The sequence below is a fragment of the Sapajus apella genome, unplaced genomic scaffold (genome assembly GCF_009761245.1).
Source record: "Sapajus apella isolate SASKATOON/1434 unplaced genomic scaffold, GSC_monkey_1.0 scaffold185, whole genome shotgun sequence".
NCBI classification, from domain to species: Eukaryota; Metazoa; Chordata; class Mammalia; order Primates; family Cebidae; genus Sapajus; species Sapajus apella.
The window spans coordinates 42,997-69,312 of record NW_022437125.1 but is presented as its reverse complement, the minus strand read 5'-3'; the positions used below and the strand labels follow the sequence as shown (position 1 = coordinate 69,312).

At 52.5% G+C, this 26,316-nt stretch overlaps 1 protein-coding gene across 1 annotated transcript in view; it reads left to right on the top strand.

Annotated features, from left to right (window-relative positions):
* The window catches only part of MYO9B (myosin IXB), a 129,778-nt gene that overhangs the window by 78,269 nt on the left and 25,193 nt on the right, over window positions 1–26,316 (top strand). Inside the window, exons 10-19 of the mRNA XM_032268719.1 lie at window positions 420–554; window positions 3,965–4,086; window positions 8,324–8,465; window positions 8,746–8,950; window positions 11,342–11,420; window positions 15,544–15,657; window positions 18,102–18,141; window positions 19,124–19,246; window positions 21,020–21,100; window positions 23,341–23,589. Coding sequence (XP_032124610.1) covers window positions 420–554; window positions 3,965–4,086; window positions 8,324–8,465; window positions 8,746–8,950; window positions 11,342–11,420; window positions 15,544–15,657; window positions 18,102–18,141; window positions 19,124–19,246; window positions 21,020–21,100; window positions 23,341–23,589 — 1,290 coding nt within the window. The remainder of the gene's footprint in view (window positions 1–419; window positions 555–3,964; window positions 4,087–8,323; window positions 8,466–8,745; window positions 8,951–11,341; window positions 11,421–15,543; window positions 15,658–18,101; window positions 18,142–19,123; window positions 19,247–21,019; window positions 21,101–23,340; window positions 23,590–26,316) is intronic.

Below are 26,316 nucleotides of genomic sequence, written 5' to 3'. Positions count from 1 at the left end.
AGGCAGAGGTTGCAGTGAGCCAAGACTGCACCATTGCACTCTAGCCTGGGTGGCAGAGTGAGGCTCCTTCTCAAAAAAAAAAGAAAAATCACAGGGCCCCTTATTCAAAAATGACAGATTCTGGCATGCACCTATGGTCCCATCTACTCAGGAGGCGGAGGCAGGAGGATTGCTTGAGCCCAGGAAGTCAGGGTTGCAGTGAGCTATGGTGGCACCTCTATACTCCAACCTGGGTAACAGAGCAAGACCCTATCTCAAAAAAAATTATGGGTTCCATGCTGGTGTTGGCAAAGTGTTCTGCCGAGCATCGGGCCCTCGGGACCTAGCGGGTCACAGCCTGTGGAGCCAGCCCCTCTCATGAAGGCCGGCTCCTTTTGGGGGTACGCTCAGGCAGTGACCATTTTCTCTGTCTCTCCCAGTGCCTGTCCATCGGGGTCCTGGACATCTTCGGGTTTGAAGACTTCGAGAGGAACAGTTTTGAGCAGTTCTGTATCAACTACGCCAACGAGCAGCTGCAGTATTATTTCAACCAGCACATCTTCAAACTGGAGCAGGTGCAGAAAGGACTTTTTTGTCCGTTTTTTTAACATGGTAAACTAGACATCACGTGAAATTTACCACCTTAAGCATTTGTAAATACTCAGTTCAGCCACAGTAAGTACCTTCACACATTAGCGTTCTTACGCACACATCACCACCGTACGTATCTGGAACTCTTTCAATTTGCCAAACCAAAACTCTGTCCCTAGGAAACACTCCCCCCATTCCCCCTCCTGCAAGCCGTAAACTCACCCATTTCACTTCTCGTGGTTGCTGTTTTGTTTTGAGACAGGGTCTTTCTCTGTCACCCAGGCTGGAGTGGTGTAATCATAGCTTACTGCAGCCTCAAACTCCTAGGCTCAAGTGATCCTCCTTCCTCAGCCTCCTGAGTAACTGGGACCACAGGTGCACACCAGCATGCCTGGCTAATTTTTGCATTTTTTGTAGAGATGAGGTTTTGCCATGTTGCCCAGGCTAGTCTCGGACTCCCAAGCTCCCAAGCTCAGGCACTTCTCCCACCTCGGTCTCCCAAAGTGCTGGGATTACAGGCATGAGCCACTGTGCCTGGCCCATTCTACTTTCTGTCTCTATAATTTTTGACTACTCTAAGTGCCTCATGTAAGTGAAATTAGACATTATTTGCCTTTCTGTGACTGGCTTATTTCACACAGCATAAGTCTTCATGGTTCATCCACATTGTAGCATATGTTAGAATTTCCTTTTCAAGGCTGAATAATATTCCATTTTCTAGATATACCACATTTAGTTTATCCATTCATCCTTCAGTAGACACTTGGGTTGCTTCCAGCTTTGCGCTATTGTGAATAATGCTGCTATGAACACGGGTGTGCAAATATCTCTTCGAGATGCTGCTTTCAGTTCTTTCAGGTATACACCCAGCAGTGGACTTGCTGGGCCATATGGTAATTCTGTTTTTAATTTTTCTGAAGAACCACCAGGCTGTTTCCCATAACAAACAGCTGCAGCATTTTATAAGGAAATATGTCGTTGCCCACCCAGCCCAAGGGGAAAATGGAATGAACTAGAACTGGAATCTCCCTGGAGGCCCAAATCATCAGCGAACTTGCCCCAGAATTTTTCTCAGTCAAAAGGAAAATTCCAGAAACCCCACCCAGCCCAGGATGAGGCAAATGTCAGGGATGTTTTGAGACACTGTTCATTTGGGGGCTTCTCTGTCCTAACAAAATCCTTTCGAGGGAGAGAAACAGGGTCACCTTTTAAGGATTTGCTTAGCTCAAGGACGCTGATAACCTATCTGACCTTTTTTTTTTTTTTTTTTTTTGAGATGGAGTCTCATTCTGTCACCCAGGGTGGAATGCAGCGGTATGATCTCAGCTCACTGCAACCTCCTCCTCCCTAGTTCAAGCAATTCTTCTGCCTCAGCCTCCTGAGTAGCCAGGACTACAGGCACCCACCATCACGCCTGGCTAATTTTTTGTATTTTTAATAGAGATGGGGTTTCACTTTGCTGGCCAGGCTGGTCTCAACCTCCTGATCTCAGGCAATCTGCCCACCTTGGCCTCCCAAAGTGCTGGGATTACAGCCGTGAGCCACCGCGCCCGGCCGGACGCGTCTTCACAGCTAAATAGTCAACCATCATGATTCATGTCTTCTCCTTCACATTGATGATTCTGATGGGAAAATGAAACTGGTGGGTTTATGTAAATATCCAGCTGATTTCCCTATTAAGCCTTGTGGCAGTGAAGCATCGGAAATGTAGCTGGTCAGAATTAAACTGTGCAGGAACGGTGACATACACACTAAATTGCAAAGACTTAGTACGTAAGAAAAAAGAACATAAACTGTCTTAGCTCACTGCAGCCTCAAACACTGAGATTTAGCAACTCCACCACCACAGCCTCCCGAGTAGCTGAGACTGTAGTTACATGCCACCACACCCAGCTGCTTTTTTCTTTTTCTTTTGTAGTGATGGGGTTTCACCATGGCCAGGGTGGTCTTGATCTCCTGACCTCATGATCCGCCCACCTCAGCCTCCCAAAGTGCTGGGAGTACAGGTGTGAGCCGTGGTGCCTGACCTCCAGCTGGCTTTTTATGTTTTATTTTTTGTAGAGACAGGGTTTTGTTATGTTGCCCAGGCTGTTCTTGAACTCCTGGCCTCAAGCAATCCTCCCACCTTGGCCTCTTAGTTACACGTTAACGTGATCACATTTTAGATATTCAGGGTTAAATTCAGTGTATTATCAAAGTTCATTTTGAGCCACACACAGAGGCTCATATCTGTAGTCCCAGCCACTGAGGAGGCTGAGGTGGGAGGATCACTTGAGCCCAAGAGGTCAAGGCTGGGAGACAGGACGAGACCCTGTCTCAAAAAAAAAAAAAAGTGAATTTTACCTATTTTTTTACTTTTCACGTGTGATTATTAGAAAATTTGAGGCTGGGCATGGTGGCTCGTGCTAGCAATACCAAGGCTTTGGGAGGCCAAGGTAAGAAGATTGCTTGAGGTCAGGAGTTGCAGTGACCTATGATTACACTACTGTAGTCCATCCTGGGCAACATACCGAGACCCTGTCTCTAAAAAAAAAAAATTTTCATCCCAAATGTGAAAATCCAAAAATCTGAAATGGTCCAATGAGCATTGCCTTTGAGCATCACGTAACATTGGCAGTCGAAAGTTCTGGGTATTTTTTTTATTTTGAGACGGAGTCTTACTATATTCCCCAGGCTGGTCTCAGACTCAAGCCAGGGCTCAAGCCATCCTCCCACCTCAGCCTCCCAAGTATCTAGGACGACTCGTACATGCCATCACACCTGACTAGTTTTTTTATTTTTTGTACAGAGAGGATCCTGCTGTGTTGTCCAGGCTGGTCTTGAACTCCTGGCCTCAAGCCATCCTCCCACTTTGGCCTCCCAGTTAACATAATCACATTTTGGATATGTGGTGGGCTATATGGTGTTAAATTAAGTGTATTATTAGAGTTAACATTTTTTTTTTTTTGGAGACGGAGTTTCACTCTTGTTGCCCAGGCTGGAGGGCATTGGCGTGATCTTGGCTCACTGCAACCTCTGCCTCACGGGTTCAAGCGATTCTCCTGCCTCAGCCTCCCAAGTAACTGGGACTACAGGCGTGCACCACCACACCCAGCTAATTTTTTGTGTGTGTGTTCTTAGTAGAGACGGGGTTTCACCACGTTGGCCAGCATGGCCACCATGCTCTCGATCTCCTGACCTCGTGATCCACCCACCTCGGCCTCCCAAAGTGCTGGGATTACAGGCGTGAGCCACCGTGCCCGGCCCCTATTAGAACTAATTTTAAGCCATGCTTCCGATTTTGAAGCATTTCAGATTTTTGCATGAGGGATACTCGACCTGTATGAATACATGTTACGTAGGTATTACATATCTGGGAGATGAGAAACTTACTGACCCCACACCAACCCTGCAGGAGGAGTACCAGGGCGAGGGAATCACGTGGCACAACATCGGCTACACAGACAACGTCGGCTGCATCCATCTCATCAGCAAGAAGCCCACGGGCCTCTTCTACCTGCTGGACGAGGAGAGCAAGTGAGTGTCCACACCCCGTCCATCCCAGCACATTATGCATATGGGCACTGGGTCGGGTTCTACAGCCCCCAGAGTCTTACCCCAAATCCAGACTTTCCCAAGAACTCCTTTTTACCTGGGAAAGAGGGTCTCACTCTGTCACCCAGGCCGCAGTGTAGTGGTGCGATCATAGCTCACTGCAGCCTCGACCTCCGGGGCTCAAGTGATCCCCCGACGTGAGCCTCCGAGTCGCTGGGACTACAGGGTCACATCACCACTCCCGGGTAATTTTTCTATTTCTTTGTTTACTTTTTGAGGTGGAGTCTTGCTCTGTCACCCAGGCTGGAGTGCAGTGGCGCGATCTCAGCTCACCGCAACCTCCGCCTCCCGGGTTCAAGCGATTCTCCTGCCTCAGCCTCCCGAGTAGCTGGGATTACAGGCGCATGCCACCCACCGCACCTGGCTAATATTTTGTATTTTTAGTAGAGTCGGGGTTTCACCGTGTTAACCAGGATGGTCTCAATCCCCCGACCTTGTGATCCACCCACCTTGGCCTCCCAAAGTGCTGGAATTACAGGCGTGAGCCTCCACGCCCGGCCTAATTTTTGTATTTCTTTATGGCAACAGGGTTTCGTCACATTGCCCAGGCTGGTCTTGAACTCCCGAGCTCAAGGGGTCCTCCCACCTCAGCCTCCCAGAGTACTGGGATTACAGGCGTGTGCCACCACGCCAGGCCTTGTCCTGAGAATTTCTGTCTCTTGATTTCACTGGGCCACAAAACCAAAGCTTGTGTGTGCGAAATGCACAAACACCTCACTGTGAAAATATCAACACGTGTGATTAATTGTGCACTTGGACACACCTGCCAGGAATTTTCAGCAAAGGATTATGGGCCTGTGTCTAGAAACTAGAGATGGGGGCGGGCGTGGTGGGGCATACCTGTGGCCCCAGCTACTCAGGAGGCTGAGGCAGGAGGATCGCTTGAGCCTGGGAGGTCGAGGCTGCAGTGCACTATGATCATATCACTGCACTCCAGCCTGGGCAGCGAAGCAAGAGACAGGATTGGCAAGTCCTTGCAAAGGGCAGTGCAGTGTGTGGAGCCGCGACCTGGATGCTGCCGGGCTCGGGGTTCACTACTGAGCCTTCACGCCTCTTCCCCGCAGTCCACAGGGCGCCATGATGGCAGACAGGGAGGCCGATAAAGTGCCTCATTCCAGGTCACCCAGTTGTAGTGACTGAAATCACATGACACTGACCAAACTACTTTCCTGTGGCTCCCCTAAGGAATCACTACAAGCCAGGTGGGCTCTTGAGCCCAGGAGTTCAAGACCAGCCTGGACAACATAGAAAGATTCCATCTCAGCTAGGCGTGGTGGCTCACGCCTGTAATCCCAGCACTTTGGGTGGCTGAGGCAGACGGATCATAAGGTCAGGAGTTCAAGACCAGCCTGACCAACATGGGGAAACGATGTCTCTACTTAATATACAAAATTAGCCAGGCACAGTGGCGCATGCCTATAATCTCAGCTACTCAGGAGGCTGAGGCAGGTGAATCGCTTGAACCTGGGAAGCAGAGTTCTTAAAACCACAGGAGTCTATTGTCTTATGGTTCTGGAAGCTGGAAGTCTAAAGTCAAAGTGTCTGCAAGACCCCGCTCCCTCCAGAGGCTCCAGGATAGGACCTTGCTTGCCTCCTCCAGCTTCTGGGAGACCCGGCTTTCCTTGGCTTTTGGCCACATCGCTCCAGCCCCTGCCTCCCTCTGCACACGGATTTCTTCCCTCTGTCTCCATCCCTCATCTCAGTCCTGTCTCCTCCTCTTTTTTTTTTTGAGACAGGCTCTTGTTCTGTTGCCCAGGCTGGAGTGCAGTGGCACAACCTCAGTTCACTGCAGCCTCCACCTCCCAGGCTCAAGCCATCCTCCTGTCTCAGCCTCTGAAGTGCCCGGGACCACAGGCATGTGGCACCACACCCAGCTAAGTTTTCTTGTTTTTTTTTTGAGATGGAGTCTTGCTCTGCCGCCCAGGCTGGAGTGTAGTGCCACCATCTTGGCTCAAGTTAACTGACGTCATCTCAGCTCAGTGTAACCCCCATCTCCTGGAATCAAGTGATTCTCCTGCCTCAGCCTCCCAAGTAGCTGGGATTGCAGGTGCCTGTCACCACACCCAGCTAATTTTTGTATTTTTAGTAGAGATGGGGTTTTTTCACCATGTTGGCCAGGTTGGTTAAAAATTTTTTTTTTCAGAGATGGGATCTCCCTATGCTGCCCAGGCTGGCCTCGAACTCCTGGGCTGAAGCATTCCTTTCAGCTTGACCTCCCAAAGTGCTGGGAGCATAGGTGTGAGTGACCACACCTGGCCCTGTCTCCTCTTTTTAGAAGGACGCCAGCCATGTAGAACTAGGACCCACGCTAATGACCTCAGCTTACCTAATTCCATCTTCGAAGACCCTATTTTCTAAATAAGGTCACATTCAAAGCGACGACTGGGGGTTAAGACATGCACATATTGTTGGCCAGGCGCAGTGGCTCACGCTTATAACCCTAGCACTTTGGGAGGCCGAGGCGGGTGGATCACAAGGTCAAGAAATCAAGACCATCTTGGCCAACATGGTGAAACCCCATCTCTTACTAAAAATACAAAAATTAACTGTGCATGGTGGCGCACGCCTGTAGTCCTAGCTACTAGGGAGGTTGAGGCAGGAGAACGGCTTGAACTTGCGAGGTGGAGGTTGCGGTAAACCAGTGTTGCGCCACCGCACTCCGGCCTGGCAGCAGAGCGAGACTCTGCCTCATAAGAAAGACATACACATATTGTTTCATCAGCAGCTCTATCAGATCCATCCCTTGTCAGTGACATCTCCAAGGGGCTGACCAGTCTCAAATGAATCAGGCACATCTCCTGCCTCAAACCTAGTTCCTGTCCAGGACAGGGGAACAGACACATCCCCTTGAGGCTGGGGTCCAGGTCGAGAATCCCAACACTGGTAATTCCACCTGTAATTCCAACACTCTGGGAGGCCGAGGTGGAGGATCACTTGAGACCAGGAGTTAAAGACCAGCCTGGGCACCATAGCAAGACCCCATCTCTGCAAAAATAAAAATAAAAGTAAAAATAAATTAGCTGGGCACAGTGGCATGTGCTTACAGTCCCAGCTACTCAGGAGGCTGAGACAGGAGGATCACTTGAGCCCAGGGAGTCAAGGCTGCAGTGAGTTGCGGTTGCACTATTGCATTCTAGCCTGGGCAACAGAGCAAGACCCCAACTCTAAAAATTAAAAAAAAAAAAAAAAAAAAGTAGAGTCAGCAATAGGAGGAGTTACGTCGTCACAACCCAAAAACTCCCTGGGCCGGATCAGGGGAAGCCCGTGGGGCAGGGCCTGGCCCAGCAGACTCAGGTCTCTTTGTTTAAAATCTTGCTATTTTTGTTCGTCATGGAATTTTTTTTTCTTCTTGAACATTGATTTGGATTTTCTGAGATCGTGTGCTAAAATATTATCTCAACAACTGAGGGTTTAGGGGGACACTCAAGGCAGATAGATACCTCGCACTCCACACCCTGTTCACAGTCCTGGACATGATGTGTTTCCTAGCTGCAGACTCTCCCCTCCTCGGCTCTGTGAACTCGTAGCCCCGGGGTTGGGATCTGGGCGTGCGTTCCAGTGCCTGTATTTTCAAAAGTGAGGCCGGGCTCCGGCAGGGTGTGCCAAAACAGCAGCAGCATTTCCCTCCTGGGAGGCAGAGGCAGTCAGGTACAAGGAGTCCCTTGTTCTGCCCGCACAACCTCACGGTCCCTGGAGCAGACCAGAGCCCGGCTTCCTGATCCTCTCCCACCTCTCCTTCCAACTGTGGAGCAGGAGAAGGACCTCCCGTCGAAGGCATGGCATTCAGGTACAAATGGCTCCAAGACCAGAAATCACCCAGGCCCAGGATTATTCTTAGGAGCTGCCCACGATGGGTCACAGATCCAGACCCCACCAAGCCTGGTCAGCGACTTCACTCCAAGCCCCCTAGAAAGCAGCCATGTGGGGCGAAGAGAATGTTACCCAGCCTCTGGGTAACATCAGGCTACTCAGCGTTAATTTTGTAGCCCTGGCTGGGCTCCCACCCCTCTGCCCACGGAGCCCTGGGCCAATTCACTGCTCTGCCCACCCCATGCACCCACCCACCTCGTGCACCAGAGGTCTGCAAGGTAAAATACACAGCAGATAAATCATGCCCTGCCACCATTCATGCCACAAAGGTTCCGTGTTCTGTTCCCAGCTTCCCCCATGCCACGAGCCAGACCCTGCTGGCCAAGTTCAAACAGCAGCACGAGGACAATAAGTACTTCCTGGGGACCCCAGTCATGGAGCCAGCCTTCATCATCCAGCACTTCGCAGGGAAGGTGAAGTATCAGATCAAGGTAGGTGTCTGCTCGTCACCATGGGCAGAAGCCTGAGGGAAGCCACGATCGGCCCAGAAGCCCACGTGGGAGGATCCTCCTACGGGCAAGATTCCAGGGTTCTAAGAACACACCCCGAGTCCCCGGCTCCAATATCCAAGGCGCCATAGCTCAAGAACTGCGATTTGCACTTAGGTTGGTCCCCACCCCATGCCAGCCCTTCCTGCGCCAGCCCTGGGTCTTTGGTAGGCACCAGTGAATGACTGCCCCCCAGTGACCGCCCACATCGATCCCCCACCAGGACTTCCGGGAGAAGAACATGGACTACATGCGGCCGGACATCGTGGCCCTGCTGCGGGGCAGCGACAGCTCCTATGTGCGAGAGCTCATTGGCATGGACCCTGTGGCCGTGTTCCGCTGGGCCGTGCTCCGGGCCGCTATCCGGGCGATGGCCGTCCTCCGGGAGGCCGGACACCTGCGGGCCGAGCGGGCCGAGAAGGCTGCAGGTGGGAGCCGGGGCGTGGACCCACAGGAGCATCACTGTCGAGAGGGGGGCACATCCAGAGTTCATCTCGAAGTGAACGTTTCAGTGGCCTTTAGTACATTTGTTGTCGTGCAGACGCCACCTGTCTACCTGCAGAAACTCGACCTGTGTGTGTAATTTAACCTCGGGGCATGCTATCAGCAACTCCATCTGGCCTCTCCTTTGCCGGCCGGTGATGACCCCTGATCCCGCTGGCCCTGGGAGTTTGCTGATTGTGATGATGTAGCTCTTCCTGGTGCCCGGCCTCTATATTCTCTTCTTTCTCGCTATCTCCTTTTTTTTTTTTTTTTTTTTTTTTTTAAAGAGACAGGGTTGGCTAGGCACCATGGCTCACGCCTATAATCCCAGAGTTCCTGACTAGCCTGGGCAACACGGTGAAACCCCATCTCTACTAAACTACAAAAAATTAGCTGGGTGTGGTGGCGTGCACCTATAATCCCAGCTGCTCGGGAGGCTGAGGCAGGGGAATTGGCTTGGACCCGGAAGGCAGAGGTTGCAGCGAGCTGAGATCTCACCACTGTACTCCAGCCTGGGCAACACAGCAAGACTCCATCTCAAAGCACCCCCCGCCAAAAAAAAAAAAAAAGAGAGAGAGAGACCCCGTCTCTCTCTTTCTCACCCAGGCTCTAATTTAATGACAAGATCTTGGCTAACTGCAACTTCCATCTCTCGGGTCCAAGTGACTCTCCTACTTCAGCCTTCCCAAGTAGCTGGGATTACAGGTGTGCACCACCACACCAGGCTAATTTTTGTATTTTTAGTAGAGATGGGATTTCACCATGTTGGCCAGGCTGGTCTCGAACTCCTGACCTCAAGTGATCCCGCCCGCCTTAGACTCAGGAAGTTCTGGGATTACAGGCGTGAGCCGCCGTGCCCAGCCCCAGCTTCTTTTATCTGAACATTCTCTACCAAGAACCCAGCCTCAAGGGGACATTTCTGTTTCCCTGTGCTAGACAGAGATGGTTTGAGGCGGGGGGTGTACCTGATCCACTTGAGACTTTGGCCAGCCCTGTAGAGTTGCCGATAGAGGGATGACAGAAAGCTATGTCCTCACTTTTCCTGCAGGCAACCTGAGGCCTGCACGGTCCAGTGGTTCACCTGGGTCTAAGGGTCCGACCTTCTGTCCTCAGCTTCAGTTTCAGTTACCAGCTGTGGCTTCTGTCTCCGGAAGGGGGTTGATGAAAAGGAGGAAGAATAAAGCTTTCATGAGAAATAGAAAATAGTGCTCTGTTCGGGGGATCCAAAACTTCAGCTTCCTGACTGCCCAAACTCGAGTCATGAGCTGCTTAAGATGGGTCAGCCGGGCACAGTGGCTCACACCTGAAACCCCAGCACTTTGGGAGGCTGACGCAGGCAATCGCTTGAGGTCAGGAGTTCAAGACCAGGCCAACCCAACATGGTGAAACCCCATCTCTACTAATACAAATATTAGCCAGGCGTGGTGATGCGTGGCTGTGGTCCCAGATGCCACAGGGAGGCTGAGGCAGGAGAATCATTTGAACCCGAGAGGCAGAGGTTGCAATGAGCCGAGATTGGGCCAGTGCACTCCAGCCTGGGTGACAGAGCAAGACTCTGTCTCAAAAAATAAATAAATATCCTGAGAGCTAGACTGAAGTGATTGTTAAAGAAAAAAGAAAAATTAAAATAATAAATAAATAAATAATAAGATGGGTCAAAGTGTCCGGGTGCAGTGGGGCACACTGGTCAGTAGTCGTAGCACCTTAGGAGGCCAATGCAGCTCTCTTGAGGACAGGTGTTTGAGACCGGCTGAGGCCACTAGTGAGACCCCATCTCTCCAGAAAAGTTGAAATTTAGTCACGTGTGTCAGCATGTGCCTGTAGCCCCAGCTACTTGGGAGGCTGAGGCAGGAGGATCGCTGGAGCCCAGGAGTTGGAGGTTATGTACGCTATGATCACACCACTGCACTGCGGCCTAGGCAACACAGCAAGACCCTGTCGGTAAAAATCTTAAAAAAAAAAAAAAAAAAAAGGGCGGGGGTTCTCGGTGGCTCGCGCCTGTAATCCCAGCACTTTGGGAGGCCAAGGTGGGCGGATCACCTGAGGTCAGGAGTTCAAGACCAGCCTGGCCAACATGGTGAAACCCTGTCTCTACTAAAAATGCAAAACTTAGCCGGGCACAGTGGCCTGTAGTGCAAGCTACTCAGGAGGCTGAGACAGGAGAATCGTGTGAACTTGGGAGGTGGAGGTTGCAGTGAGCCGAGATCACATCACTGCGTTCCAGCCTGAGTGACAGAGCGAGACTCCGTCTCAAATAAATAAATAAAATGGGTTAAAATGGTTGCGGCCTCTGCAGGAGGCCATCCCCACCACCATCCGCTCTGTGTCCCCAGCAGGTATGAGCAGCCCTGGTGCCCGAAGTCACGCGGAAGAGCTGCCAAGAGGAGCCAGCACCCCTTCGGAAAAACTTTACCGGTGAGCAAGACCCTGATTCGTCCAAACTGAAATGGTTAGGCAGCAGCATTGCTTCAAATAACTCAGGGGTTTCTACGTTCTAAAGCCAGGTTAAGGTTGCTGCGAATATCTGAATCAGTCACTTGAGTGGCCGTTTGAACCAGAAAGACCCAGGACCAAGCAGCACTGGATGGTTCTGCTTTTCTGGACACAGAATAGCAGGCCTCGGTGCGTGATGCGCTTCAGGGAGATGGGAGGGGGCTCAGTTTACAAAGGATCCATTTTATGGCCTAGGGTGGGCACTGGGAGGTGGGGCCCAGGCATTGCTGGTGATACAGAGACGGGCTTGATTGATCGGAGAGTTCCTCCCCCATCCTGCCCAGGACGCCCTGAAAGTAGTTCTGCCAAGTTACTTCATTTACAGACAGAAACATACCCTCCGGTGTTGCGCATGAGATGACACGGGGTCTTCTGTGGACCCTAGCAATGACCACGGGCCCTGCGCGCACCCAAGCATGTGCCAGCACCAGGGCAGAAAAGTGAGCAGGCTAGCCGGACATGATGGTGCACACCTGTAATCCAGCACTTTGGGAGGCCAAGGCAGGCAGATCACCTGAGATCAGGAGTTCAAGACCAGGCTGGCCAACATGGCAAAACCTTGTCTACTGAAAATACAAAAACTAGCCAGGCAGGGTGGCGGGTGCCTGTAATCCCAGCTACTGGAGAGGCTGAGGCAAGAGAATCACTTGAACCCGGGAGGCAGAGGTTTCAATAAGCCGAGATCAGATCACACCACTGTACTCCAGCCTGGCTGACAGAGCGAGACGCTGTCTCAAAAAAAAAAAAAGTTTTTAGAATTGCCTTTTTCACCCAAAATGGGACATAAGAAAGGAGAATGCACTCCTCTGGTTTTTTTTAAACCCCCAAGTTCCCAACAGCTAGAAAGCTTCCATTCCAGTGATATAATCACAGCTCACTGCAGCCTCGACCTCCGGGGCTCAAGCAGTCCTCCCTCCTCAGCCTCCAAGTAGCTGGAACCACAGGCACACGCCACCATGCCTGGCTGGTTTTTTCTTTTATAAAGATGGGGTCTGATTATGTTGCCCAGGCTAGTCTTGAACTCCTGGCCTCAAGCCATCCTCCCACCTCAGCCTCCCAAAGTGATGGAATTACAGGCACGAGCCTCCACACCCAGTCCTCCTTTTTCCTTGCCTCCCTTACCCTAAAGACAAAGTGACTTCTGACCTGCAGTAGCAGAAGCAGCATCCGTCTCCCCAGGGCCTGGCCACAGGGCTGCGGGTCCCACCCCAGGAACATGTTAAGTTTATACAGATTCTCCCTTTCAGCTGCTCAATGCTAGATTTCTCATTTGACGGCTCTGAGGAGTTCGATATTAACGCTTTTGAGGACATCATTGCTTTCTATGAAAGCAAGAAGTAAGTGCAGAAAGGCTTTGATCCCGAGGCCAGCGAGGCACAGAGAGGAGCCATCTTCCCCAGGCGCTCAGTGCTGCATCCAAGGCACAGACAGAGAGGACCTGCCATTCAGGGAATGCCAGGGCCCTCGGGGGACGCTCCCACCAGATTTGCAGATTTAGCCGGGTCGGAGGGCTGGGGATGGGCCAAAGTCAAGGGCCGCGTTCCAAGCCATGGCCGCTGCACTGACCACCCTGGGTGTGGAAGCCACTCGAGTGTAGAGGTGATGGGTGACCCCTCTGTTGCCTTTGCTCTGCCTCCCTGGAAGGCTGGGGAGAGCAGGTAAGTGGGGCCATGCGGGCACTTGGCATGGTGCATGGAGCACAGGGGCTGGGGTTGGGTCCCTCCAGGCCACCTGCCCAGAGCTAAAACATGTGCTTTGAACCACTGTCAGCAGGGCATGGTGCCACGTGCCTGTCATCACAGTGCTTTGGGAGGCCGAGGCGGGAGGATCGTTTGAGGCCAGGAGTTTGAAACCAGCCTGGGCAACATAGCAAGACCCCACCCCTACAAGAAAAAATAAGTAAAATGTCTGGAATAAGAAATTCAAAAAAAACCCAACAACAACAACAACAAAAAAAAAAAAAACAGGAAAAACCAGATCCTCATCTCTAAAAGTTCTCTCAAAAACGTGTCATTTAGACATTCCTCACTATACTCAGTTTGAAAGCATCCAGTTTTCATCTCCAAGACATTCCCATTCACACGTGGTGTCACCTCCAGCGTGCATGCCCAAGCCTAAGCCCACAGCCATTAAACAAAACAAAGGGAGTAAGGTGGAGTGCTTTGAGGGTGACTATCCCCTTAAACTAGGGCTTCTCTAGCCGGGTGCAGTGGCTCACCCCTGTAATCCTAGCACTTTGCAGGAGGCCGACTTGGGCGGATCACTTGAGGTCGGGAGTTCAAGACCAGCCTGGCCAATGGGGCAAAACCCCGTTCTCTACTAAAAATACAGAAATTAGCCAGGCATGGTGATGGGCGCCTGTAATCCCAGCTACTCAGAAGCCTGAGGCAGGAGAATCACTTGAACCTGGGAGGCAGAGGTTGCAGTCAGCCAAGACTGCACCACTATCCTCCAGCCTGGGCAACAGAGCAAAAAACAAAAAAAGAGAAAATGAGGTTTCTCAACCTCAGCACTGTGCCAGGTCCTTCTCTGGGGTGGGCATCTGATCTGTGCACTGTAGGGTGTTGAACAGCCTCCCTGGCCGCCACCCACCAGATGCCAGGAGAGTACCGCTGCCCCCAAGTCGTGACAACTGTGAATGCAGACATTGGCAAATGTCCCCTAATGGGAATGGTACCACCCCATTTGAGAACTACTGTGTTCAACCTGTGGCTCACGTATTCAAATTAATTCCTCCAAAGGCCTTAGTAAAGCCAACAAGGAGATTGACATCTGGCCACAAAATCCTGGAGAGAGACTAATTTGCTCCTCCTGTACAGACCCTAGGTTCTTATTTTCTGAGCAACTCCTAGCTGCCTTTTTTTTTTTTTTTTTTTTTTTTTTTTTTGAGACAGAGTCTTACTCTGTCGCCCAGGCTGGAGTGCAGCACGCAATCTTGGCTCACTGCAACTTCCACCTCTCCGCCTCCCAGGTTCAAGCGATTCTCCTGCCTCAGCCTGCCGAGTGACTGGGACTACAGGCACGTACCACCATGCCCAGCTAATTTTTGTATTTTTAGTAGAGACAGGGCTTCATCATGTTGGCCAGGCTGGTCTTGAACTCCTGACCTCAGGTGCTCCACCCACCTCGGCCTCCCAAAGTGCTGGGATTACAGGCGTGAGCCACCTCGCCCAGCCTGTCATGGAATTTAAAAAATTAATAGGGCAGGTGCAGTGGTGCATGTCTGTAATCCCAGCACTTGGGAGGCTGAGGCAGGAGAATCGCTTGAACCAGGAAAATGGAGGTTGCAGTGAGCTCAGATCGCACCACTGCATTCCAACCTGGCCGACAGAGCAAGACTCTGTCTCAAAAAAATTAAAATAAATTTAAAACTAAATAAATATCCCAAAGGCTCTTAAATAAGAGAACATTTTCAGTGATCCATATGAAAAGAATGGATTGAAGTGGAATGATCCGATGGAAATTATCTTTTTTTTTTCTTGGAGACAGAGTCTTGCTCTGTTGCCTAAGCTGGAGTGTAGTGGTGCGATCTTAGCTCACTGCAGCCTTCGCCTCCCAGGTTGAAGCAATTCTCCGGCCTCAGCCTCCCGCATAGCTAGGATTACAGGCGCCCTCCACCACACCTGGCTAATTTTTTTTGTATTTGTAGCAGAGACGGGGTTTTGCCATGTTGGCCAGGCTGGTCTCGAACTCCTGACCTCAGATGATCCACCCACCTCAGCCTGACAAAGTGCTGGGATTACAGGCGTGAGCCACCGCGCCTGGCCAGAAACAACCTAATAAAAAAGACCAATGATCCGTGTTGCCAGGTCCAGTTTGCCTCAAAGCCCCACCCTGCTCCAGGGATTGGGGAGGCTGGCCCAGTCCCCCTTTTTGGCAAAGGAGAGAGGGGCAGCATGGAGCACAGTGTCTTTCCCCAGCTGCATGTTGTGGCTCCAGTGGCCTGGGGACAGTCCCAATGGCTCTGGGAACCCTGAGGTGGCAGGCCTACAGCTCTAACTCCATCTTCTTTCTGTCACTGCGCCCCCTCGACCCTTCCCCTCAGTGATTTGCATAACCAAATGATCAAGAGCATCAAAGGATTGCCCTGGCAGGGCGAGGACCCCCGTAGGCTTCTCCAGTCCCTCAGTCGGCTCCAGAAACCCCGCGCCTTCATCCTGTGAGTCCCCCCTTTCCAAGGCCCTGCTTACAAGTGCAACAGCCGCCTCCTCCTACTCCCGCGACTGCCTAAGTTGCATCAGCCACTAAAACCACAGTGCTGTCTCATGGCTTACCCCCCGGCCGTCACTAAATGCCAATCAGTAACTCCCCTGGCCGCTGTCTGCACTGTAGCCCAGGCACGGGCGCTTCCCAGCACATGGCGCAGCCTCCCAAGTGCACTCCTTCCCAGAGTCATCTGATTTGCTACCTGCAAACACGCCGTCCTCCGTCTCCTCCGCGTGCCTGTCTGACTTGCAGAGCAAAGCTTGCCCCCGCCTTTGCCACTGTGAGCTTGCAGAGAAGCTGTCTGAAGCAGGGAATGCCATTTCTCCAGGGGACGGCCCTGCGCGCTGCAGATGGCCACGTGAGCCGGTTGGGAGAGCCCCAAAGGTGCATAAACCGGGTTGGGATCCCGACTGTTAGCGCACCGTGGAACCCAAGCGTTCTCTGCTTTTGGCCTCCAAATGCGGTAGTGACTCTCATGCTTCCATTATGCTGACCAGCACCAGGCAGGCAGCAGCCTCAGCTGACAGGACATCCACATGCGGTCACCACATCCCGCCTTTTAGTAGCCATTGGGACATGGGCTGGCTGAGTGTAAGGAACTGCACCTGCATGGGAACCAGTTTATTTATTTATTTATTTTCTTTTTTAAGGGATGGGGGTCTCATTCTGTTGCCCAGGCTAGAGTGTGGCAGTGACGCGATCACCGCTCCCTGCAGCTTCTACCTCTTGGGCTCAAGCAATCCTCCTGCCTCAACCTCCAGAGCAGCTGGAGCTACAGGCGAGCACCACTACACCTGTCTAATTTTATTGTCTGTAGAGGTGGAGTCTTGCTATGTCGTAGCCCGGGCTGCCAGGCTGGTCTCAAACTCCTGGGCTCACGTGATCCTCCTGCCTTGGCCTCCCAAAGCACTGAGATTACAGGCATGAGCCACCACGCCCAGCGGGAGCCTGTTTCAAACTTTTCTTCTTTTTTATTTTTTATTGTTTCGAGGTGGAGTCTCACTCTGTCACGCAGGCTGGAGTGCAGTGGCTCAATCTTAGCTCACTGCAACCTCCACCTCCCGGGTTCAAGTGATTCTCCTGCCTCAGCCTCCCAGGTAGCTGGGATTACAGGCCTACACCACTACACCTGGCTAATGTTTTTGTATTTTTTAGTAGAGATGGGGTTTCACTATGTTGGCCAGGTTGGTCTCAAACTCCTGACCTCAAATGATCCGCCCACCACAGCCTCAGACTTTTGTTCTTGTTATGCCTTATTTTACCCCACAGGGACCCAGGGGAAACTGAATGCAACCTTGAAGGGCTAAGCATCTCACAGACCTGCAAGATACCACCTCCTTAGCCGGCCTTCAGAAGGCACCAGGCCTTTCGAATAAATATTTACTTATGTTATTTTCCCCTTGGTCCCTAAGATTCCATAAGGTGTCTGTGAACACAGGGGCTGTCCCCTCCTTTACCTCAGCCAAAAGAGCAGCTTTGAGTTTTGGGTCTTTTTTGAGACGGTCTTGCTCTGTTGCCCAGCCTGGAGCACGGTGGCATGATCTCGGCTCACTGCAACATCCGCTTACTGAGCTCGGGCGATTCTCCTGCCTCAGCCTCCCAAGTAGCTGGGATTATAGGCACCCGCCACCACGCCCAGCTAATTTTTGTATTTGTAGGAGAGACGGGGTTTCACCATGTTGGCCAGGCTGGTCTTGAACTCCTGAGCTCAGGTGATCTGCCTGCCTTAGCCTCCCAAAGTGCTGGGATTACAGGTGTGAGCCACGGTGCCTGGCCAGCTTTGGTTTTCTTCTTTCCCACCAGCATGAGCCTGAAAGGAGCTCCTACCCAGGCCCCACTTTGGTTCTTTTGCAGGGCAAGTCCCTGCCCTGCTGTGCCCTGCCAGTGGAGAGTTCCAGAAGGGCCTCCGTGTGCCTGCTTGGCATCTGCCAGCACATGGCAAAGACAGCCTGGTCACCTGGTCTCCACCAGGACAGCTCAGCCTCCCTCGGTACCCTGTTCAGGGTATCCTGCCATTATTTGGGGGTTATGTCAGTTCATCCATAGCGAGTCCTGTTCAACGCACGCCCCACCCTGTAGATTACTAGCCAATCCTTCCTACTTCTCAGACATCCAAATGGCCCCCAGACCAAATGTTCTTGTCAGCCTTGGGGCAGCCACCAGCAGAGTCAGGCTGCTGCTTTCCCAGGGAAACTGGTGTCCCAGACAGTGGCGGAGGCACGCCGAGGAATGCGGCGTGGAGAGGCGGCGGCGGCTCTGTTGCACTTGACACCTTCTCACTCTTTGTCCCCTCTCTCTGTCTCTTAGTCTAACCCGCAAGGCGTGGCTTGCTGAACTAACCCAAATCCCGACACTGTGTTCCTTTTGTTCACAAAACCATTTTTAATATTTTGACAGGAAAAGTAAAGGTATCAAACAAAAGCAGATCATTCCAAAGGTAAAAAAAAAGAACACACCCCGCGCGACACATTCCAAGACGTCTCACTTCTCTGCCCATCTTGAGAACTGTCCCTTCTGCCGCTTCTTTTATTTCCTGCTCCTTCCCACTATCTCCCCCTCCCTCCAAGGAAAAAAAATAATGTTCTCGTGTTGAGATGATTTAGAGCTGTCTCTTTCTGGATCTCCCAGAAGCAGGGTCTGAGACGGGGATATTTACACACAGCGGCGTATGGCGGGGGGTTTGCAGGAGAAGGCAGAGAGCAAGGAGGAGGGAGGAAGCCAGAGGTGTGAGCACAGCTGAAGTCTGACCTCAGTCTGGTCCCACGGGGATTTCTGGCGATTCATAGCGCCACAGGGCTCATTCTGCCCCCAGGTAGTGGGACATCTTCAGTCCCTGGCTATGGAGCGGCTTCCAGATGGGACAGGAAGCACCTCCCAGGGGCTCCGTCTAGTTTCCACATGCAAGCGCAGTCATTTAGGAAATTTGCGAAAAGAGTAAGAATAGCCTCGCCGTCTAGTTAGCAGATGGGACGGGGCTAGTTCCTCTTGTCAGCAATAGAGCTGGCTGACACGGGGGGGGGACCTGTCCAGTGATCTCATGCAGAGGACAGAAAGGACCTGGCCCTTCTTGGCTCAAGCAATGTAAATTGTACGAGCTGTGCAGAGGAGAGGGACGGCCAGGTTCGGTAGCACTGGCTTCCTCTCCTAACCCAGAGGAAGAGGAAATGGGGCAGCCACGCAGGCTGTGAGAGAGGCTGTCATCAGCCCTCCCGGAACCAGCGCTGTGTGCAAGGTGCAACCCCAGCTCATTCCACTGGGCCGGCACCAGCAGCGCGGTCCTGAGACCAAACCTAAGAGCTGCCGCCCGGGCGCTTGCTGCGGGGACGCCATTCTGCCCTGGCTGCGGGGACGCCTGTGACGCCTCCCCGTGCCCGTGTGGGCTGCGGGAGGGCAGGCCGGACCCCATGTGTCTGTCCTAGAACCTGCTGGACTCCAAGTCCCTGAAACTCATCATCAGCATGACCCTGCACGACCGCACCACCAAGTCCTTATTGCATCTGCACAAGAAGAAAAAGCCACCGAGCATCAGCGCCCAGTTCCAGGTAGGCAGAGCAGGAGGGGTGGGAGGCGGCAGTCAGCTCAGCCACATGCTTGTGTGGCTTCCCCCAACACCCTGCACAGACAGCTCATCAGTTACTCCAAGGGCTCCCACTGAGGCACCACAAGCAGCTGGGGCCCGATGTTTCTCTTCCACGCACTGCAGGGAGTTGTGTGTGTGTGTGTGTGTGTGTGTGTTTGTTTGAGACGGAGTCTCGCACTGTTGCCCAGGCTGTAGTGCAATGGCACGATCTCGGCTCACTGCAACCCCCGCCTCCTGCGTTCAAGCAATTCTCCTGCCTCAGCCTCCCGAGTAGCTGGGACTACAGGCGGGCACCGCCACGCCCAGCTAATTTTTTTTGTATTTTTAGTAGAGATGGCACTTCACCATGTTGGCCTGGATGGTCCTGATCTCCTGACCTCGTGATCTGCCCGCCTCGGCCTCCCAAAGTGCTGGGATTACAGGCCTGAGCCACCGCGCTCAGCCTGTTGTTTTGTTTTTGAGACACGGACTTGCTCTGTCACCACGCTGGAGTGCAGTGGCGTGATCTCCCAGGTTCAAGCGATTCTCCTGCCTCAGCCTCCCAAGTAGCTAGGTTTATGGGTGTGCACCACGACGCCTGGATAATTTTTTACATTTTTAGTACAGACAGGGTTTTGCCATGTCGGCCATCCTCGACTCAAGTGATCTGCTCACCTTGGCCTCCCAAAGTGCTGGGATTGCAGGCATGAGCCACCATGCCCAGCCCACTCTGGGGTTTTTAGTCTCCCTGGTTGTGACAGCCAACTAGGCCACCATTTGTCCCTGAGGAGCAAAATTATCCCTGGTTGGTTAAGAATTACTGAGTTAAAAGAATCATCAGTTAATGTGGCCACTGAGCTATGTCCTCAGGTCATATTTCCCTTTTTCCCTGGCTGCCAGGAGGCTCAGGGACACATTTTATTTGTTTGTTCATTTGTTTTACTTAGGGCATCCACCAGCTGCCAGCCCTCTTCCTTAGCTTTTTTGTTCTTTTCCTCTTTCCTCAATCTGATTGTTCTGTTCCCACCTCGGCTTTTTTGGTAACCGCCTAATATGGGAGCTCCTTCAAATCCTTTTTGGAAACAGCAGGCCAGGGACAAAAACCATGACATTCGGCCAGGTGAGGTGGCCCACGCCTGTAATCCCAGTGCTTTGGGAGGCTGAGACAGGTGGATCATCTGAGGTCAGGAGTTCGAGACCAGCCAGGCCAACATGGTGAAACCCCATCTCTACTAAAAACACAAAAAATTAGCCGGGCATGATGGTGGGTGCCTGTAATCTCAGCTACTCGGGAGGCTGAGGCAGGAGACTCGCTTGCACCCAGGAGGCGGAGGTTGCGGTGAGCGGAGATCACACCACTGCACTCCAGCCTGGGCAACAAGAGCAAAACTCTGTCTCAAAAAACAAAAAAAAACACCACATCCATTGTCCCTTCGGAGGCTGAGACGTGTTTCAAATCTCCAGAAAGCGTTTGTCTGATCCTGCCCAGCCCAAGCCTTCCACCTGAGACAAAAGCAACCTTTGGTGGCCCTGGGACCATAGGGACCGCATAGCTCCCCCGAGGGCTTTCAGGGATAGCACAGCCTTGGGTCAGAATGTCCAGCAGGAACCTCTCATGTCCCGCTGCCAGGGACGCACATCTGTGCAGACCCCATCCACCCCACACCGATGCTAGAGTGTCCCAGGCCTCCTCCCACGGAACAGAGGCTGCCGGGGTCCGTGATTCAACCCAAATGCTCTCTGTTTCCCTCAACAGACATCCCTTAACAAGCTCCTGGAGGCGCTAGGGAAGGCAGAGCCCTTCTTCATCCGCTGCATCCGTTCCAATGCTGAAAAGGTGAGTGGCTCTCCAGTGTTCCGGAGGAGAAAGCCTATGCTGGACGCTTAGGGGTGTCGGTGTCCCTGCATCCAGCCCCAGCCTCCACGCAGGATGGGGGACGGTGCCGTGGTCCATCCAGAGGCAGCCAGGGATGAGGGGTTATTGGGAGGCAGTGAGGGTGGCCCAGGTAGCCATTCAAGAACAGGGACATCGGCCGGGCACAATTGCTCACACCTGTAATCCCAACACTTTGGGAGGCCAAGGCGGGCGGATAATGAGGTCAAGACATCTAGACCATCCTGGCCAACATGGTGAAACCCCGTCTCTACTAAAAATATAAAAATTAGCTGGGCATGGTGGCACCCGCCTGTAGTCCCAGCTACTCCGGAGGCTGAGGCAGGAGAATTGCTTGAACCCGGGAGGCGGAAGTTGCAATGAGCCGAGATCGTGCCACCGCACTCCAGCCTGGGCCACAGAGCAAGACTCCATCTCAAAAAGAAAAAAAGAGCAGGGACGTCATCTGGAACACGGAGGGGCCCAGAGAAGGTTTGATCAGGGAGCTACAGGTTGGGGGTGCTCTTCAGATACATCCCAAAGAGTAGCCGCTGCAGGGAGTGTTCTGGAAGGCACGGGCTGAGGTTACACAGCAACTGAGTCTCAGACGCACACACAGCCCGCTGCTCACATTGTTAGTTTCTAGAGAGATGCTCAGAGCCCCGGTGGGAGCACCAGTGGGGGCCCCAGCCCAGGCTCAGCACTGGCCCTGGGCTTCTTTTACCCCAGAGGTCTACTCTGTCCCTGGAAGGACAGCTCAGGGACTTTGCCAGGGACTCAGCAGGGATGTGGGCTCCCAGACCAATGTGAGCACACAGCCAGGCAGGAACCTCCTGCCAGCTGTACCCAGGGAGACGCCTCACCGTGCACCTTCGGTCCCGGACCGTGCCAGTGGATTCTTCTCTATGAGGAGGGCCGTTCTGTGCACTGGAGGCTGTCAGCCAGCATCCCTGGCCGCCACATCCACCCCAGTCATCACCACCCTCCCCATTCTCTCCCATTCGTCTTTTTTTTTTGAGACAGAGTCTCCGTTTGTCACCCAGGCTGGAGTTCAGTGTTGTGATTTCAGCTCACTGCAGCCTTGATCTCCCAGGTTCAAGCCATGCTCCCGCCTCAGCCTCCCAAGTAGCTGGGATTACAGGTGCCCACCACGCCCAGCTAATCTTTGTGTTTTTAGTAGACACGGGGTTTCACCATGTTGGCCAGGCTGGTCTTGAACTCCTGATCTCAAGTGATCCACCCATCTCAGCTTCCCAAAGTGCTGGGATTACAGGTGTGAGCCACCTCGCCCAGCACCGTTTGTCTATGACGACACCATGCCTTACCCCTCACTGCCCACCAGGGTGAAGTCCAGACCCCTCAGCTCCTGGCTTAAAGCTCACTGCGGCAGCCGAATTTCCAGCCTCTTCTCTCCTCTGGCAGGAAGCATCTCCCTATGTCCCCATCAACCCCTTGGCTTCCTCCTCCTCTGGGCCTCCACCCAGCTGCTCCCGCCTGTTCCCTCCTCAGGCCTCAGCGCAGCATCTCCCCTCTCCTGGGACACTCCCGTGGGATGCTGGGTTTTGTCCACCCATCACATGTGTGTGGCTTCTGCCCCAGCCTAAGCTCTCCTCTCCACCAAATCCCCAGCACTTACCCTGGTGCCTGGCACAGAGAAAAGCCCAAAACACATTTGCATTTGGGTTCTTTTTCTTTTTCTTTTTTTTGTTACGGAGTTTCACTCTTGTTGCCCAGGCTGGAGTCCAATGGCTTGATCTTGGCTCATCACAACCTCTGCCTCCTGGGTTCAAGCAATTCTCCTACCTCAGACTCCTGAGTACCTGGGACTACAGGCATGCGCCACCACACCCAGCTTCGTTTTTTTTTTTCTTTAATAAATTTAAATGGCTAGAAATGCAGTCTCACTCTGTTGCCCAGGCTGGTCTCGAACTCCTGGCCTCAAGTGATCCTCCCATCTTGGCGTCATTCCAGAAAGAGTATCTGGAACAAGGAAGGACGCCTTGTCCAGGGGCTCCTGACTGCTGTGCCGTAGGACATTCCCAGGTCGGTTAGCCAGCACCCACGTGTGCCCCCTGACCCCATCTGTGTTCAGGATCCCAAGGGGCAGGGGTCGCGTGGGAATCTGCCCTCATCTCTCAGTTCCCAGGCCTGGGCATCCTGTCAGGCCCAGGGCACCTACCTGATCTCTCGCATTCCTGTTTCAGAAAGAGCTGTGCTTTGATGACGAGCTGGTCCTGCAGCAGCTGCGCTACACAGGCATGCTGGAGACCGTGCGCATCCGGAGGTCAGGGTACAGCGCCAAGTACACCTTCAAGGTAGGCCACGCACACACATACCTGGACACACCTGTCTCATGGCCAAGGCGATCACCTGCCAAAGAGAGCTCCTCTCTGGAGTGTAAACCCTGCTGGCTGGGTATCGTGGCTCATGCCTGTAATTCCAGCACTGTGGGAGGCTGAGGTGGGTGGATCATCTGAGGTTGGGAGTTCAAAACCAGCCTGGCAAATATGGTGAAACCCTGCCTTTACTAAAAATACATACACACAAAATTAGCCAGACATGGTGGTGCATGCCTGTAATCCCAACTGCTTGGGAGGCTGAGGCAGGAGAATCGCTTGAACCCAGGAGACAGAGGCTGCAGTAAGCCAAGATCATGCCATTGCATTCCAGCCTGGCCAACAAGAGCGAAACTCTATCTCAAAAAAAATTAATTAGGCCAGGCATGGTAGCTCACGCCTTTAATCTCAGCACTTTAGGAGGCCGAGGCGGGCGGATCACCTGAGGTCAGGAGTTCAAGACCAGCCTGGCCAACATGGTGAAACCCTGTCTTTAAAAAAAAAAAAAAATTAATTAATTAATTAATTAGCTAGTTAAAAAATAAAAATCCACCAGATTATTTTATGCCAGGGTTTTTCCACCGCAGTACTGTTGGCATTTGACTAGATCATTCTCTCCTTGGGGGACAAGTTTGGTCCACAGAGGTGGCTGGCCCCGAGACAAACTTGCAAAGATACAAAATGAGGGTTTTTTTGCTTTGGTTTTGTTTTGGGCCAGGGTCTCACGCTGTCACCCGGGCTGGAGTGCATTGGTCCAATCACGCTGACTGCAGCCTCAACCTCCTCGGACTCAGGTGATCCTCCCACCTCAGCCTCCCAAGTAGCTGGGACTACAGGAGCTGGCTATCGTGCCTGGCAAAATTTTTGTTTTTGTTTTTGTTTTTTTGTAGACATAGGGTCTCACCACGTTGCTCAGGCTAGTCTCAAACTCCTGGGCTCAAATAATCCTCCTGCCCCGACCTCCCAAAGTGCTGGGACTATCACCGTGCCCAACTAACTTATATTTTGTAGAGACAGGGTTTTGCCTTGTTTCCTGGGCTGGTCTCAAACTCCCGACCTCAGGTGATCCGCCCACCTCGGCCTCCCAAAGTACTGGGATTGCAGGTGTGAGCCACCACGCCTGGCCAGGCAGCACTAATGACATTTGGAGTCGGATCGTTGTTCACAGCCGGGGCCGTCCTGGGGGTGGTACAGTGTTGAACGGCATTCCTGGTCTCTGCCTGCCAGATGCCAGTAGCACCCCTGCCCCGACCTATCCCTATTGTGGCAACTCAGGATAGCTACAGACATCCCTGAATATTTCCAGTGGTTCACGTGGCCCAGCTGGAGCCCCTGCCTCAGCCAGGTGCGGTGGCTCATGCCTGAAATACCAGCAGTTTGGAAAGCTGAGGCAGGCAGATCACCTGAGGTCAGGAGTTCAAGACCAGCCTGGCCAGCATGGTGAAACCCCGTCTCTACTAAAAATATAAAAATTAGCCAAGCATGGTGGCAGACACCTGTAATCCCAGCTACTCAGGAGGCTGAGGCAGGACAATCACTCAAGCCTGGGAGGCAGAGGTTGCAATGAGCCAAGATGGCTCCACTGCACTCCAGCCTGTGCGACAGACTACGCCTCTGTCTCAAAAAAAAAAAAAAAAAAGAGGGCCAGGCATGGTGGCTCATGCCTATAATTCCAGCACTTTGGGGGACCAAAGCAGGTGGATCACCTGAGGTCAGGAATTAAAGACCAGCCTGACTGACATGGTGTAACCCTGTCTCTACTAAAAATTAAAAAAAAAAAAATTAGCCAGGCGTGGTAGTGCACGCCTGTAATCTCAGCCACTTGGGAGGCTGAGGCAGGAGAGTCGCTTAAACCCGGGAGATGGAGGTTGCAGTTAGCCAAGATCATGCCACTGCACTCCAGCCTGGCCAACAAGAGGGAAACTCCATCTCAAAAAAAATTAGCCAGGCAAGGTGGTGTGCACCTGTGGTCCCAGCAACTCAGGAGGCTGAGATGGGAGGAGCACTTGAACCCAAGGAGTTTGAGGCTACAGTGGGCTATGACTGAGCCACGGCACTCCAGCCTGGGTGGCAGAGCAAGACCCAGTCTCAGATTTAAAAAAACAAAAAATAGAGGTCTGGTGCAGTGGCTCTCACGCCTGTAATTAACACTCTGGGAGGGCAAGGCAGGCAGATTCCTTAAGCTCAGGAGCTCAAAACCAGTCCGGGCAACATGATTGAACCCCGTTTCCACACCAAAGTACAAAAGCCAGGCATGCTGGCATGCAACATACTTCCAGTCCTTGGGGGACTGAGGCAGGAGGATTCCTTGAGCCTGGGAGGTTGAGGTGCAGTGAGCCATGTTTACACCATGCACTCTAGCCTGGGCAGCAGAGAGACTCTGTCTCAAAAATAAAAGACATGTTCCTCCAGCTGTAATCCAACTCCCTCACAAGTCCTAGACTGTAAGCTCAATCACAAGGGTGGCCCCAGTTCCCAGCCACCTCTACTGTCTAAAAGATCCAGCACCTTTTGTCTGCAGTGGTATTTCTTAAGATTACAGACTATTGGCTGGGTGCGGTGGTTCATGCCTGTAATCCCAGCACTTTGGGAGGCCAAGGTGGGTGGATCACCTGAGGCCAAGAGTTCAAGACTAGTCTGGTCAACATGGTGAAACCCTGTCTCTATTAAAAATACAAAAATTAGCCGGGCGTGGTAATGTGCAACTGTAATCCCAGCTATTCAGGAGGCTGAGGCAGGAGAATCGCTCAAGCCCGGAAGGCAGAGGTGGCAGTGAGCCGAGATGGTGTCACTGCACTCCGGCCTGGGCGACAGAGCAAGACTCCATCTTTAAAAAAAAAAAAA